Genomic DNA, 16,348 nt, shown 5'->3' with positions numbered 1-16,348 from the left:
AAAAAAAAAAAAACCCACCAAAAATGTTTAACTGCTATGGCTTTGCTGCTGAAAAGTTACTAAATAAGAACATCAGTGAGAGTAGCTTTAATGCAAAAAGGTGTATACGTTCATCTACGAAGAAGTGACATATGCTCTAGCACACCGCCTCCCTGCTCAAACCCTCAGCCAGCAGAACTGTAACGCATTTTAAGTTCACAGTTTTCACAGCCATTTCAGGTGTGTGGTACCTGTTCCACTAAAAAGGATTTTTTTCTCAGCTAATATTTTATATTACATTGATGGGCATCTGAGTTCTATACTACTCTGTCATAAATAATTCCAGTGCATTGACACAGACTTTTAACAGCTGTTACTATTCACTGTATATTACACTGATGGTCAAACAAGCTACATAATTGTGCAAAACCTGCAAGGCAGCTGTACATACATCTAATAATTTAAGTGTTAGGAATGTGTCTGTCATTTGCTTATTCCCACTTCAGGTTCTTCTGAAGCATTAACCTTCTCCACTGAGGTCTTACCAGATGTTTGCCGGTGGCTTAATATTGCATTCCAAATTCTGCAGAGAAGACCACCCCTGTATGAAGAAGAATGAAGAACAGTTAGGGAAAACTCCCTCATCTCCCTTACTTTAAAGTGAGCAAGAAGTAAAGCCCTAGGTCATAGCAGTTATCACAGCACACAGAAAAAAACTGCATGTCTTTTATAGCTAAAACTTCTTTCAGGTCAGCCAGGAGTTAACAGAATGATGATGAAAGGACTTGAATCAATGGGGAGGAAAGACAGGCATGAAGAACTCACTTATTTTCCATACGATTACATCATTCTGAAGGGTGCAGAAATAGCTCCCAACCTTGATAAATACCAAGACTTAGATGGCTTGAAGCACCCTGGGTGCAGTTGTTAACGCTGCAGCAGTGAAGACATGAAAAACTTTAACAGCAAATCAGAGATGAATTTCACAGCAGTGGCCACTGAACTAATCGCTGACCTATCTGAATAACCTAACTTCAAAAAAAGTTTTTTTACAAACTACTTCAATTAACAATGAACTGAAGTACTTTCTTACCGCAGTTGAAGATACCGCAGATCATCTTTAGTGATATCATTAAGGACAGCACTTAGTGTGTAATCTTCTTCGGCAAACTAAAAGGCAAATTTGTTCCTGAATTAATATGTCTTCTTTGAAACCAAACTGCTACTTTTCATGGAATGGTTTGGGTTGGAAGGGACCTTAAGGACCATCCAGTTCCAACGCCCCTGCCCTGGGCAGGGACACCTTCCACTAGACCAGGTTGCTCCAAGCCCCGTCCAGCCTGGCCTTGAACGCTTCCAGGGCTGGGGCATCCACAGCTTCTCTGGGCAACTGTTCCAGTGCCTCACCACCCCCCCAGTAAAGAATTTCTTCCTTTATATCAAATCTACCCTCTTTCAGTTTGAAACCCTTGTCCTACCATTACCTGGCCCTGTAAAAAGACACCCTCCAGCTTTTTTGTAGGCCCCCTTTAGATCCTGGAAGGCTGCTATAAGGTGTCCCCAGAGCCTTCTCTTCTCTGTCTTCACAGGAGAGGGGCTCCAGCCCTCTTGTCTTCCTGGCCCTCCTCTGGACTTACTCCAACAGGCCCATGTCCTTCTTATGCTGGGGCCCTGAGAGCTGAACACAGCGCTCCAGTACTTACTAGTACAATAACCTTTTTTTTCAAAAGGTGATTTTTTTGGTCGTTTTTTTTTTTTTTACCCTCTTAATGGCATCCAAGTCTGCTCCTTGTTGTTTCAGCCAATTCATGAGCTCAGGATCTGCATTCTCTCTAAAAGCTGCTGCAGAACATTGGGAGTCTTTAACAGAAAACAAACGTATAGGTTAATACACCTCATAACTAGGGCAAAAGTGATGGTTTTCAGACTACTGAAGTTAAAATAGATGGTCTTTTATCCTTTAAACACATGACCCCATACATTTGTGTGCAACTGTTATACAGTATCTTCTCGTACCTTCGGGTTTAAGTTTTAATCGAAGCAAGTGTAATTCCTGAGTTTTTTGCTCCAGAGATTGTCGTAAGAGGGCCTGATACTCTCTCTCCTTCTGAACAAGGTTTTCCAAAAGCCTGTTAGCACATGAGGGAGATCAAAAACAACCATACTGAGAGTAAGCCTAGGTAAAAAATAATATCATTTCTAATTACTACTGAAGGACAGAGACACTTGAGAGGTGCTGTCTTAAATAACATAATATATGGCTTACAACGTTTTGGTTGTCTGGGAGTCACTTAGTGGTGACGCTTCAAGGCCTTCATCTTTGCAGAATTTAGTAAATAGCTTGTAAACTTGGTTCCTATTGTTTTTCAGCCTCCCTGGGCAGAGTTGCTGCTTTTGTACTGTAAGTTACTGCTGAATAGTGTAACACTGATGTTTTACCAGGGACTTTCTGATCACAAGATTTACATCACATCCATAAAGAAGGATGGGACCCTCAGCTGTTAATGCACTGGCAGCAGCCTGTAAATGTAACCCATGAGAAACAGGAGAAGAGCTCTGCTGAGCTCTGCTTGTGAGCAGCCTGGCCGTGGGCTAGGAGAGAGCTGCTCGTGTCTTTCCTTGCAGGAGCAGCTTTGAGGGCACTGCCACTGTGTCAGGTGGCATCTAGGGAGCCATGGAAGTAGGAGGGAAACTGACACAGTTGCACTACCCTAATTACTTAACAGTAGAAATTCAACATGACATTCTGCAACTAAAAAATTAATTACACAGAAATGAGAGTTGTATTGAGTTGTCATTCCAGTGCTGCCTGTGTCTTCTGAATCCATTTGTGTTCCTGGAAGGTCTGCTTTATCACAAGGCAATCATAGTAGGTGAGCATTATTCATGTTATGTGTGTATGTGTCACTGTAGAAAGCAATGTCTGAGTGCTTTTCAAAGACTGCCTGAAAGATCCACAGTCTATGGGAAGGTTACCTTAAGTTCTCTTGTTTAAGTCTGCCCAACTCCAGGCTAAGCTGCTGCGGTGTCTCATGTGACACCACAGAACTAAGGGTGCTGACTCCTGATGTGACAGCAGGATCCTCAGCCCCCTTTTGTTCAGTGGGCTGGAAACTGTCCTCCACTTCATCACCGTCCTTGTCCCCACCTTCGGTTTCTGATGCTGGCTCAAAGTGAGCCCGAAGCTCTGGTAAAAGGAAACAGTGTAAGAACAAGAATTTTTTTTGGACAAGTCAGTTCAGCTGCAGTATACCAGTAGAGGTAGGTAGCTGTAGATGACAGCTGTAGAGGGGACAAACACATTTGTGATTAAATTAATAAGATGACGATAAAATGTATTAATGAGAAACCCTTGAAACCCTTGGGTGTGGTTTTTTTTTTTAAAAAAAAAACCTCTTTTCCCCTAATGCCCTAGAACAAAGAGTTTACAAAGCCTTCCTCTTCTCCATGTAACATTTCTAACCCCAGTTCTCTCAGAACTTGCTGCAAGTGGTCACCCTTTCCACCAAGAGTAGCTGCCATTTTTTTCCTCCTACAAAGAAAGTCCTAAGAAATTTGGCTGATTTGGCTTAAAAGCCATAGCAACTTTGGACTGAAAGGGCTCACCATCACTAAGTGCTTGCAGAACATTCTCATAGTAGAAGGGGTGCTCAGCATTTCAAAGAGTTACAAATCTACTTGCAAGTCTCCAATTTAGACTTATTTCTAGACAGTTTTTAGTTATTTATCCTCTTCCTCTTCAGTGGTGGTGATTTTTCCTACTACCCATCTGTAGGCCAAAATCATACTCCTACTTGTATTAATGCACTCCCTTCTCTGCATCTGTTCCACAGCTCTAATTATTTTTCAGGACACGACCAGACCTGTGCAGTGTTACCCACCTTAGATGTCATTAAAATGTTGTACAGAGTCATTTTCTTTCTTACTAGAAAAGGTCCGGCTTGGACTGAATTTAATTTGCCTTTTCTTTTGTCATGGTTGGACCACAGGGGTGGTGCAGAACCACTGGTTATCTCCTCATTACGTGCTTTTGTACTGCAAGTACAGCAGTAATCCTCCAGCTCAACACTTCTTTCTGTACCACATTCTGACCCTGTGCCTTTGATGTAGTGCCACATGGGATGCGGTTAATGGCATGCTAACAGATTAAACATCTAAACTCTTCCTTTTGCTATAACTCTTTGATATGCAAACAGCAGCCTTTTTCTTTCTTTTTTTTTTTTTTTTTAATTATTTGCAGCTGCTTTGATTTACCTGGAATAAGGATAGTGACTGCTGCTTGGACTGCGCGGCGAATTATGTTATCCATTGCAAACATCCAGTGGGGCCTTATTAAGTGATTTCTTAACACTTTGTTCACCTATAAATAAATAAGCAAGTAAAAGTAGCAGCAAGCAACATTTGTTTACACCTTAGAAAAGAGGATCTTGTTCTCCAATAGTCAGATGAAGTTTTATAAATTAACAACTGCTTGAGTCACTGAAACCCTCCCACCTTTGAAAGTCTAAACAGATTTGACAGTTTTAGGCTAGAGCTTTCAAACTGCACCCAGACAGTGACATTCAAGCCCCTCTACAGTACCAGGAAGAAGAGGAGTGAGGAAGAGGGGAGAAGCTGCAAACCCCTGGGGCGAGCTCTGTCCAGGAAGAATTCCTCTCCCCCTGCACTAGGCAAGGAACTCACTGCATCCTGAAATCCAAACAGCACCAGATGAATCTGATTGATGGAAGTGCTGTCAAAGTCCAAATCCATTTTCAACTTGGATATGGTAGAAGCCATCACTCTCTGCTCAGGAGAGTGTATGAAGTCCCTCAAAATCCCAATAATTTGCTTGATGTGCGCCACTGAAAGCTGCAGTTCTTCAGAGCTCTGGAGAAAAGATAATGTATATCAAGTAAATCCCAGAATCATTAAACATCTAATCAGTAGCAGTAGTATTTTTAGGGTTAGGATTTGTAGCTTTGTCTGTGTATATTTCACACTGATGCACAGAAATCACAGGACTTTTGTTTCTGCAAAGCCTTTATTTTCTACCTTTTTCTAATGAAGAGTTTTTTTAATAGTAATTCCTATTTCCAAAAAAATAAATTAAGTCTACTGCTCCTGTGGCTGTCACAAAGGGAAGAGGTTCCAGAAAATTATCTATACATTTCTGCAATGTACTGCAGAGGGCAGCTCTCCTCCATGAAGAGTGAGTCAACAAGCAACCCAATTTTTTTGGATGCTATCCTTTCAGTAAGCTGAATCTGGACTTGTATCCAATTATGCAGACATTTTATTTCCTTAGGCAAAAAAATATATGTTTATATATGGATTTATTGTAAGTTAGAAAAAGGTCTAAGATTACACAATGACAGGACTCAAGCGTTCATCCTATGATTTGCAGTCCATAACCCCCTGCAGTTAAAGCCATCCAAGTGCCTGCAAGAACAATCACCTCTGTAGTTAAAAGGTAAAGGAAGGGAGAAGTATTACATAAATTATGAAAAAGAGATAATTCTAGCAGTGCTGGAAAACAGCTGGAGACTGAGATATGAACTTGCTGTTACTAAACGACCCTTTATGCTGGAAAATGTTTAAAGCCCTGGTTATTCCTAAGATCTCACATATAAATTTTAGTCCCCTGTGAGACTATAAAGTATTTTGCAGTTTAAGCTCAGAGCAGAAATCTACTCCAGCTGCTCCCCCAGACTGAGTTTGTGGGCCTTTCTCTGGGTCTGTAAAGCTCTACAGGAGCCCCCCAGGTGTGGGGCAAGCTGACCTGCACCGCGAGGCAGTTTGCAGGGGAAGCGAGCCGTGGGGAGAAGCAGATCCCTGTGCCGTGTGGAGCTGGCTGCCCCCACGCCAGGCTCGGCTGGAGCTGCTGCACGTGCCTTTGTGCCGAGACCCACGGCGGGCCAGGGATACCACCAGAGGGGTCAGCAGGCTCCCCTTTATGTGGATACAGTCCAGGTGAAAAACTATAGCTTTGGTAAGGATAGATAGCATCAGTGGCGCATTAAAAGCAGATGTCAAGAAGGAAAGGCTGAGCAATCAACTCTGTTGCTGGTGTGTGGCATTGCCTGGCTATGGGTTAACTGAACATACGATTTTTCTTGCTCCTCTTTACAGTCACTAATCGTTCCCACTCAGTTCTTCCCTGTACACAAAATCTACCTTAGCTTTTTTTTAAGTTTCATATACTGTGTTCTTGGCATCTAGTTTACATATGCTTTGAATTAAAAATTGTTAATTAGTTCTCTATCCTTATAGCAAATCATTCCTGTTACTACCGGGTGTTCCATTTCCACATCCTTAAAAGCTAAAACAAAACATAACGTCAAAACGACCCTACCCCCAGGCTACTCAGCTCTACAACCTCTGAAAAGACCAAGAGTCCAGCAGCAGTCAAATGGTGGGATTTGCTACCCATTCAGGTAATAGTAAATGATTCACACAGTTACAGGTCTCAAAGATTAAAGATACTCAGAAGGAACAATCCAAGCACCTTTGTTTATTAGTTTTCGGAAAAGGAATACTACTACCTGGCTTGTAATTTTCCTTTTGACATAGGAAAAGGAGAGCTGAAGTGAAATTACCTGTGTGATACAGTCCTGCAAATTGGAAACAACTTTATTCTGTTCTTCCTTAAGGATTTTATATAGGATTGCTCGGCGTTCACTGTCCTTCCGCAGCAGAAACAGACCAGAATCTTTATCCTCAATGGAAGGAGAAGCACTCCTGTCCTCTGAGGCCTCATCAGGCACGCTGTGTCAGCAACCAGGCCACATGCACAAGAGAGACCTCAGTATTAGCAACACCGTAGTACTGTCAGAAGCGAGCAGGGACAGTTTGGAGGTTAAAAAGCAACTTAAATTACAGCAGCGGACTGATCAGACTGTTAAACACTCGTTCTGAGGCAGAAGATGGCTCAGATACTCAGCTGGCATTAAGCCTCACTGAAGCCGAAAGCGCAAGGCTGAATTCATCCTGCATTAATGTCACACAGCACTAGTTCAGTTTGGGGGAGGAAAGCCGAAAACCCTGGACTGAGATAACTATTCATTTTTTCTGGCCCCATACTGTAACATACTAATTTTAAAGTATCGCTTTGTGCTCTCGGAGCAGCAAAACTCTTTCTGCTGCCCCTTTCCCACATTTTTTCATGAGTACACAGAAGGGTCAGCTCTTCAGCTAACTCCTGAATCCATATCCACTCAGTCAATAAGACAACTGACAGTCACTGGGAGTGGGGGGGAAGTGTATAAATACATGGAACTCTTAAGGATAAAAATCATTGTTCATTAATTAAATATAGACTATATTTAAATTAACTGGTAAGTTTGCTATGCAACTCGCTTGCTGTTTAATACACCTGCTTTATTGCCCTCAGATAAAAAAAAAAATGAGTTAAATCCACATAATCCCTCATGGGTGTCGAGTGACAAGCAAATACTTTACCTTAGCAAATGGGAAATGGGATGCTTTGCCTGAATCTCTGAAGTGGATCTCTTTGGTCTTTCGAAAAACATGTCATGCTGTACATCAGAGTCTGGTGAAACAGAGCCATGCTCACTGCTGCTACTGCCAGCCTGTTCTCCATGGATTGGCAGTGGGAGGGATATATTACGATTATAATCTATGAACAGACATTGTAAAACATGTAACAGAACAAGGCAGAATAGGGCAATGTGCTTAAAACAGCCATGATCATCTTCAGTGATATCAAGACATCATTTTGCAAAACTGCTGAAGGAGAGGTAACCTTGTTGATAGAATGCAGCAACACAACTCAAAATCATTGTATGCATAAGCAATAAAATGTGTGAACGAGCTAACTGCTGAACCCAAAGACAGCAAAGCAGCTATGCTCATATGAAATGCCATTTTGTTATCCTCTCTTGCACGCACGCACACTTATACATACACACTTTCACCTTTGGTGCCAGTCTCACAAAGTGGTACAACGGGATATACAGCTGTTTAAAGAGCCTGAACCAAACCAGCAGGTTTCCACCAGCTGCTCCACCACAGCCATATCTCTAAGCAGAGAGCGCTCTGCTCCCCACCCTCCACACCTCTGTCTGCCTCTGTTAATGGACGTATATCAGCTCCCTCTAGGACACCAGAGGCATCTGCCTCCCTCACATGTTCCCTCGCCCTCAGTAAGGACTTTCTCTCAGCACTAGCCTGAAGGACATCTCTTGCCCCTTTCCAATTCATCTTGAAAGTAAGAAGAAATAAAAAAAATAACAGATACTGAGAGCTTGCTATAATCCTGATTGCCAGTTTGCAGCTCTGTGATAGGAAAGGTAAGAAAGAAGTTCCGCCAACTCAGAACGCAACACAACTATGGAGCTAAAATATCACAAAAGGTTTTGATGCTTGTCACTACAGATTATGTGGAGGTGGGGAAGGAAGAGAGCTAGAAGTTAAAAGTCGTTCAGACAGCTCTGACGTACTCCATGGTACACCACTGATGTTCAAATGGCTGAGGTTAAACAGTCACGGAAATTAAACAATTTATGTCACCTTGTGGGAACAGGTTCGAGGCATCTCAGCAGTACAGAAAATTGAAAGCTGCTGTCCCGAGAGTAAGGGCTGAGATTTGCTCGGGGCTGCCTTTATTACTGGAAAGAAAAAAGGGATAGAGACAGGATGGAAAAGATGGGGACAAAGCTGAGGAAACTGGTGGTGAGGGAAACAGTATAGGGAGGAGACAGAGTGAACAGCTGTAGCTGAGATTGTGGCCGCTGCTGGGCCAGGACCTGCCTTACACCCCCAAACTGCCCTTGGCGGTGGCTGCCGGAGCCAGCACACCTTTCCCCAGCTCTGGCACAGTGAAGTGCAGATCCCGCTGCAGCCACGTTGCCTTTCCCTCCCCTCACCCCATAAACAGGTTTCACAGCCTTTGTCCGTTCTGCTTGTGTCCATGGCCGGCACTGAACTTGCTTCTTGCTGCAGCTCAGTGCTTAACCCTGCAGCACCAGACCCTCAGGGCATCTGAAGGAGCTCTATAACCTCATCAATCAGCAGGAGAAGAGAAGAAAGGGGGAACGCAGGAGCAGGCAGGGGGTGCAGAAGACAGCTGCACCTCCCCAGGTATTTGACCAAGAGCCTGTTGCTCCCAGGGCAGCTAACAAGGCAAGCTCCACCTTTTCTAATGCCATGCAGTTTTTTCTAGAAAATGCCCTCAGGCAAGGGCTGAAAAGGCCACAAGAAAACTTTATTGCAGTGGGGCAGAAGGCTACAGCCTGCCAATAGCTCCTGGCTGCCACCGCCCTGGCCGAGCAGTGTGAGCTTTCCCGTTGCCCCATGTAACCGCAGGGATCGCAGTTCTCAATGCCCCTCAGGACAAGAGGTGCCCATTTCATTGCTGAAACCAATTCAGCTAGATGTTATAAATCCCTTTCTAGTTTTCCCCTTAGAATTCTGTTCTTTCAAATGCTCCTTGCTGAGGGGAAAAAAGCTCAAAGAGGGAAGCAATTCCTCTTTGTGTGTGCATGTGTGCGTGCAGACAGGGGAAAGCAGCAGCAAGGCCAATGTTTTTGCCTCTTTTTGATGGACAGTTCCTTCAAACACTAACAATTTATTTGGCAAGTCTATATTAAAGTTTATTATCTTACCACTGAGAAAGTGGCTGACATATTGGGGGGGGGAGCAGACAGGAGGAACATGCTAGTCAGGGTAAAAAACCCACTAAACAGCTACTTCAGCAACTACGTGCCAAATTTCCAAGTTCCGTATCAAGTTTGAAAACGCTGACCCATGTAGACCCGAACACCTAACAGACACCTAACAAGCACCTACTCTACAAAACTCAGATCTTGGAAGTATATATAATTGTGAATCTAAAATGTAAAATTCCTTTGGAAAGTCTTCACCAAATGCCATTTTCCTAAGTTTAATTTACTATAAATAAGGCATTTATTTCTGGGGAGAGGAAAAATGGGGTTGGGAGGTTTTAGCAAGCAAATGCAAAATAAGCAAGCCACCATATTTTGTGGGAATTGTTAGATTTAAATATGTCTAATCACAAATCACATGCACTGTTAACAGTGGAGTTCCTGCTGCTTTCCTGGCACATGAAATGTCCTTTGTAAAAGAGAGTGCTTAATGATTCCAGTCTTTTATATAACACTTAATGATGATGTTGACTTGGATTTGGCTGGTAATTCCTTACCTGAAGGCCTGAAGGCAATTCTGCTTTTCTTGCCCTTGTTTACTTGTTTCAGGAAAGAATCTCTGAGCAAATCAGATGCTGTAACACGTTTACTAGGATCAGGTTCAAAACACAGCAAAATAAAGGACTTTGTTTCAGCAGACACCGATTCTGGAATTTCAGGATGAATTTTAAACATCCCAACCTGCAAGTAAAACACAAATACGAATTATTTTTACTAAACAACTGCAAGGAGACCATGGGCCAAAGCTTTTAGTATGACCTCTCACATCTGCTCTGGGTCTCATGGAAAAAGGGGTGATCCAGATACCCACACAAAGCAGTGAAGTGACAACAAGGTTCTAATCCTGTTCTACTTCATTGCAAACATGGTATGAATATCCATATGGTATTACACAAAATGTCAATGTATGGATGTATCCAACCATCTGCCTTCAGGCAATCTTGGGATGTGGACATTATCCACACGACGTGCTTAAATGCTGCTTCTCCCACCAGCCACAAATCCCTCCAGCTATTGCACAGGCTTCCCATCACCCCTGTCCAGTACTGTGTCTCTCAGTTGCTGACTCCTCCAGCACATTTGTGCCCAGAAAGAGGAATAACGTCCTTCCTCCTCTAGCACTGATTGCCTGAGGCCTGCACCTGTTCTGCTCCTGCTGCTGCCAAATTTCCTTGTACTAATGCTCACAGTGACCTTGCCAGACCTTGTCACCACCCCTGGCACTCGGGCCAGATGCCCTCCCTAGCTTTTCAGCGTTATTTAACTGGAAAAAATCACATGATGTTAAATCTTTGGACAAGACCCCCCACTCTTTAAGTAATGACAAATGAGCTTCTACAGGTTGCTCCTTAGTGATTTTTCCAGCTCCTTCACTGCCGTCTTATTCTCTAATGCCAATCTGGCATAGATGTTTTGAAGAGAAAATTGTGTAACACGTGTACATTGTATGGCATGTACCTGGCAAGATTATGGCTTGTAGTCTCAGCATCTTTACATAAAACAGGCTCTTGAGAACAAGCAGAAAGACAGTGGCCCCAAGGGAGACGATAGCCCAGCAGTTAAACAAGTGCCAGCTGCTTTTCAATAATCTCATTATACAGCTGCATTAACACACTGTGGCACCATTAGGCACTCACAATAGTGGTTCAGCTTCTATGCAAGCTGAAGCCAAAAATGCTGAGCAGTCTGCTTCTGGTTGAATGATTAGTGCAGAATATAAAATGCTAATAATGTATTAAGGCCTTCCAAACCATGACTCTAAGCACGTTGAAAACCCAGTATTTCCTGCATGTAACATATCTGACATTATGTGTAACATAAACATACACAACTTGCTAACCTCCACAATTTAATTGATTTATTTAATAAATGAACTGAATAAATAAACAAATAAATAGATGTTATGTCCTGTTGGCAGGATACAACATCTATAGATGTACCTTGTCTGATGGAGCATCTTTATCTGATTTGTAAAACCGCATGCACATATTGGACAATGCTTTATAAATGGGGTATACAGTTTCACCACTTTGAAACATCAGACCAGCAAGATTTTTGCTTTGGAGCAGAGAGAGAAGACAGACACCTGCTTGCAGTGCTCTGAAAACTGCTCTTGACATGCTCATCTCCATGGTCAGCCCACTCTTCCTTCTGCAGTCTGGTGACAGGCTCACACAGCCAGCTCCAGCTGGGGCAGCGGCACAAGCTGATAGCACTCTGCTACCAGGTTATACACCCTTACTCAGTAAAAAAGAGCCAGGACAGTCCAAAACAGGACCAGGAAATTTGAATGCATGTCTCTGATCTTACCTGAATCTCTGTAGCTCAAGGGGAATAAGTTTTGTCCCAAGCATCCGGAAACTCTGTGGCAACGTTTGTTTACCTTATACCCATCCAACGTCATTTGTTCGCACTCCTTTCACGCCAAACCAGATGCGCACATACAAGGCCCATAGGTGAAATACCACACAACATACACTCAGTCAGGAATTATTTCCAGTTCCTGGTTCTTTATAGCACCTTTCCTCTACTTTGTCCAACTCTTTGGTCATTTGCAATTTCTACAGTGACTGCACAGCCAGACTCAGACCTTCCCTCTCCTCACGTGTCCTATGTACAACAGAGTGTGCATGTGTGGAGGTGGGGACCTCAAAAGTTTGATATCCTGAGTTTTCCAGGTTTCTGTTCTTTTTACATGCCTGCCCAGTTGGCCTGTGTCATTCCTGGCTTCAAACCTAGCTCCCAGCTTGGTTACTTTTATTATGCAGCAAAAAGAAATCACGGTTTGCAATTTATGGTGCCCAGCAAGAGGCAGTTCCAAGTAGGTCTGAGCAGAGCCAAGAAACAGAAAACAAAACCAATTGTCTGACTGTAGCACATCAACACTGTCTGCAATAACAGCACTAAAACCTCTGCCACATCCAGAAGGGCAAGAAATGCATTTTAAAAAAATGGCAGTTCTGAAACTTCAGAACACAGCTCTATGGACTGGAAGTGCTTAAGGGCAGGACGCAGGGACACACACAATCCTGCCAGAGCTCACCTCATGAGCCTGCGCACACCTCGTCAAGCACCCAGAACTGAACCAGCGCTTCCTGACAGTTCAATAAACTGTGCTGAAAAACAAGACATGTAACTCACTGAACAGTTCAACTACGTGCCAGATGTGTAAGATGAAAAGGTATCTGCTAGCAGAACCACATCTGACATATACAGCCATGTGGGAAAAAGTCTTTTTCCATGGCTCCCTCAGGAAAGCTTCAGTGAACCAAGCCATATTCACTCAGGCAGCTTCGTTTGAAGTAGTGTCAGAAGTTGACAGCACCAAGGTGACATTATACCGTAGAAATAACAACATGAAAATGCATAACCATGCCTTTCTTTGCCTTTTAGCTATGGTGCATGGGAAAACTCACAGGCCTAATACGATGCATGGCATTATATGCCATGATGAATTGCAGCCCAGCTTATTATACTTATTGATAAAGATCTAATTTTGCTACCATGGTTCCATTAATTATTCTATTAATGCTCACACAGTGACTTTCAACAACATACACAAAAGAATTAGCAATATTCATAATTTAAAGCAGTTTGCTAGGTTATGGATGTGATATTTTCCCCATTATAAGAATGAGGACTCTGAAGCCTAAATGAAAACGTAAGTACTTTGCTACAAGTCTACTGCAAGCCAGTGGTATTCCAAAAATTTTCAGTCTGTATATCACATTACCACATCAAAACTTTTATACTACTGCTAGTTTTAGAGTGAGAACAAGTAACTTTTTTCAAATACATTTATTATCAAAACTGTCTGAAGCATTCTCTTCTCAAGTGTTAATTTGTACATTTGAAAACAGACACATTAAGAGAAACAAAGTACTAGAGGAAACAGTTTACCGGGAGGTAGCTTTGATCCAAAGGATTTAGGATGTAAAATACAGAGTATTTTAATCCTTCAGTACATACCAGAAATCCTGGAAAGTTAGCCGACCCTCTTCCACCATAGCTTCCAACCATGTTGCAGAGAGTGGGCCTTTGAAAGACAAGGCAAACAGATACTCCAGGAGAGAGGCTTATAAAAAAAAAACTTAAAGGAGCATAAATAACTTGGTTATCGTTATTGGAGAGACTGGTTGCCAGGAAGGAAATCATAAACCAAAAGCAGGAGATGACAGAAGTAAGAGGGTAGAGAATATTAGTTTTCATAAGTCTTCACTCACTTTTCAGATTGCTGCTCTGAGTCATGACCTGTTTCCAGCACAAAAATAAATTATTGCCCCCAAGAGCAACACGGCTTAGAGCAGAGAAGGATCATTCGGTGAGAGTTAAGAACACAGCTGAGACTGTGGCTTCGTGTAACTACATAACAAAAGGTTACTACCAGTTAAATTAATATTAAAAAAATAAGTTAGTTTTTGAAAATTCATGAACTCTATAGCAAAAAACCCTGTACTTACTTTAAACATTGCTGCTTGAGGCTCTCCTAGTTCATGAAATGGAGGTTTGCCTGTTGCCATTTCAATAATGGTACAACCTAGTGACCAGATATCAGCGGGTGCACCGTATCCTCGCGGTCCTTTATCGATGATTTCTGGAGCCATGTACTGCAAGGTTCCTAGTCAGGACAAAAAGAACAGTCAAGTGTTACAGTCTTTATTCTTATTAAAGAGAATTAGCACACCACTAAGCAAGCCAAAAACATGTCAAATTCAACCTGTATAGCCCAAATATTTGATTTCCCATCTCAGGACTGAAAACTGGACAGAAACTTATGTGTTAACATCTTTTCTATACCCCACCTTCCCCCCCTCCTCTTTCTAATACGAGGCTTCAAACTGCTGAAACTATATTCACCACATAATTCAAATGCTTCCTCAGAACATCAAACGATTTTTGCAGATAGCAAATTGTAAAGATTATGCACGTAAGACATGATGAAAACCTGTAAAGTGACAGATAGTGTTCATAGGAATATTTTTTCGAATGTTATCCCCTTATAAGGAGAACACTAGTGACAGGGAATTTTAAAAAGTTATATTTTTTTAATATAATTAAATTTAGTTTTATAATTAAGCAGCTATTTTTGTAAATAGAAGATAATAAAGATAATGTTTCAAAACAAAAAAAAAAATCAAGTTTTACACAAAACCAATCAAGGTTGTAATCAAGGTAAATCAATTACATGATAATTAAAAAAATAAGGGAACCCATCATAAACTGCAGTTTGGGAAGTCTTAAAGTCTTTTGGATGTGCTTGGGATTTATGACATCCAAGGTTAGGGGAAAAAAAAAGAAAGAAAAAAAAAGAATCCATTGAAACTTCTAAAGCTATACATGTTGGCAAAATAAGATCCTGCCTAAGCCTATAGTTGGCTCTTAACAGATGAATTTGAATGTCTCTGAAGTTTGCCTGTACACAGTACACCTATCAGGTCTGTTGTGACATCTTTAAATTAAATTATTTTTTGTTCTGAAGAATGCAATAAAATTACACTGTGGTAAAGCTGTGAACCATTAAGTAAAGGACATCTGATGAAGATAAAAGAGATTGGATATTTACTATGTTCATTAAATGTGACTGCCGTAGAACAAAAGTTCAAGCCACAGCTTTGTTCTCAGGCTGTGTCCCTTGAATGGAGGGGTATAATGTTTAAACCACTGGAAGTCTCATTCTTCTAATCATGTGCTTGTATTACACAATGCCTAAACCCCACAGAGTTTATGTGCCCAGTTAAGGAACCAAACAAATTGCAAGCGACCTTTTAAGACCCTCTGGACTATAGCTACCTGCTTATTGATTTTAAAACCAAAATGAGCACTTAGGTAAAATACTTATTCTCATGGTAAATTGCATCTCTGACGCACAAACAGGGCTGCAAAAAAAAAAAAAAAAAAAGAACAAAGAAGGGCACAAGGAAAGATTTTCCTCTTTTTATTACAGTATGGTGACTTTTCTTCAGATACAGTTTGTCCATATACCATCTCTGATAACAACCAGTTGCTAAAAAGCCACTAAAGGAGTATGTAAAACACAGGCAAAGACAGAATGATTTTCCTCTAGCATCTGCTCCAACCATAACAGTAATCAGCCATAATAGTGGCTTCCTGGGCCAAAATTAAATTTTGGACTATGACTTTTCATAGCCACAAAAGGGTCTTCTTCCATGACTTTGACCTTATCTTATGGAACCTCTTCACATACTTAAAAGATTTCAAAAAATCCTGTACAAACGAGAAGCACAGTATAACTATACATCACACCATGTGGAAGTGCACCTCCTTCCCATGGAGTATGACTGCATTGAACCAGTCTAACAAAAATGGCAAAGACAAACATTGCAGGCTCTTTTCCAGATACCACAGGAGATCTGTACATATTTGAGAATTCTCCACCCATTTTCATAAGCAAGATGATTTATGAGAAAATTATTTGTGGAATAACTTGTTTGGAAAAAATGATGAAACTCCTTAAATGAATGCTTCAGTAGCCAGCATTTAACCAGCTCTGTTCAGACATACTCTCGTTTATATATCTTTCTGTTGTAGCATCTATAAACTGAAGAGATTGCTTCTTGTAGCTCTTCATTTGTAACAAAACATTCAAACGCTGTATTTCTGATTCCAAACTGGAAAATAACACATTTTTTTCTTCTCTTTAAAGGACTCCGAACTTAACTTGATTTGACTCTAACTAAAACCTT

General features: G+C 41.6%; 1 protein-coding gene across 1 annotated transcript in view; it reads right to left on the bottom strand.

Annotated features, from left to right (window-relative positions):
• Window positions 1-26: 26 nt before the first annotated feature.
• Window positions 27-16,348, bottom strand: part of MAP3K15 (mitogen-activated protein kinase kinase kinase 15) — an 87,266-nt gene continuing 70,944 nt past the window's right edge. The window contains exons 19-29 of the mRNA XM_055702548.1: window positions 14,105-14,262; window positions 10,142-10,325; window positions 7,420-7,597; window positions 6,558-6,726; window positions 4,663-4,848; window positions 4,234-4,339; window positions 2,956-3,166; window positions 1,996-2,108; window positions 1,742-1,839; window positions 1,073-1,149; window positions 27-580 (exon numbers count right to left, since the gene is read on the bottom strand). Coding sequence (XP_055558523.1) covers window positions 463-580; window positions 1,073-1,149; window positions 1,742-1,839; window positions 1,996-2,108; window positions 2,956-3,166; window positions 4,234-4,339; window positions 4,663-4,848; window positions 6,558-6,726; window positions 7,420-7,597; window positions 10,142-10,325; window positions 14,105-14,262 — 1,598 coding nt within the window. The 3' untranslated portion in view covers window positions 27-462. The remainder of the gene's footprint in view (window positions 581-1,072; window positions 1,150-1,741; window positions 1,840-1,995; window positions 2,109-2,955; window positions 3,167-4,233; window positions 4,340-4,662; window positions 4,849-6,557; window positions 6,727-7,419; window positions 7,598-10,141; window positions 10,326-14,104; window positions 14,263-16,348) is intronic.

This window comes from Falco cherrug, chromosome 2 (assembly GCF_023634085.1).
Source record: "Falco cherrug isolate bFalChe1 chromosome 2, bFalChe1.pri, whole genome shotgun sequence".
Classification (NCBI taxonomy): domain Eukaryota; kingdom Metazoa; phylum Chordata; class Aves; order Falconiformes; family Falconidae; genus Falco; species Falco cherrug.
The sequence above is the reverse complement of the archived record's forward strand: the minus strand, read 5'-3'. Positions and strand labels throughout refer to the sequence as shown.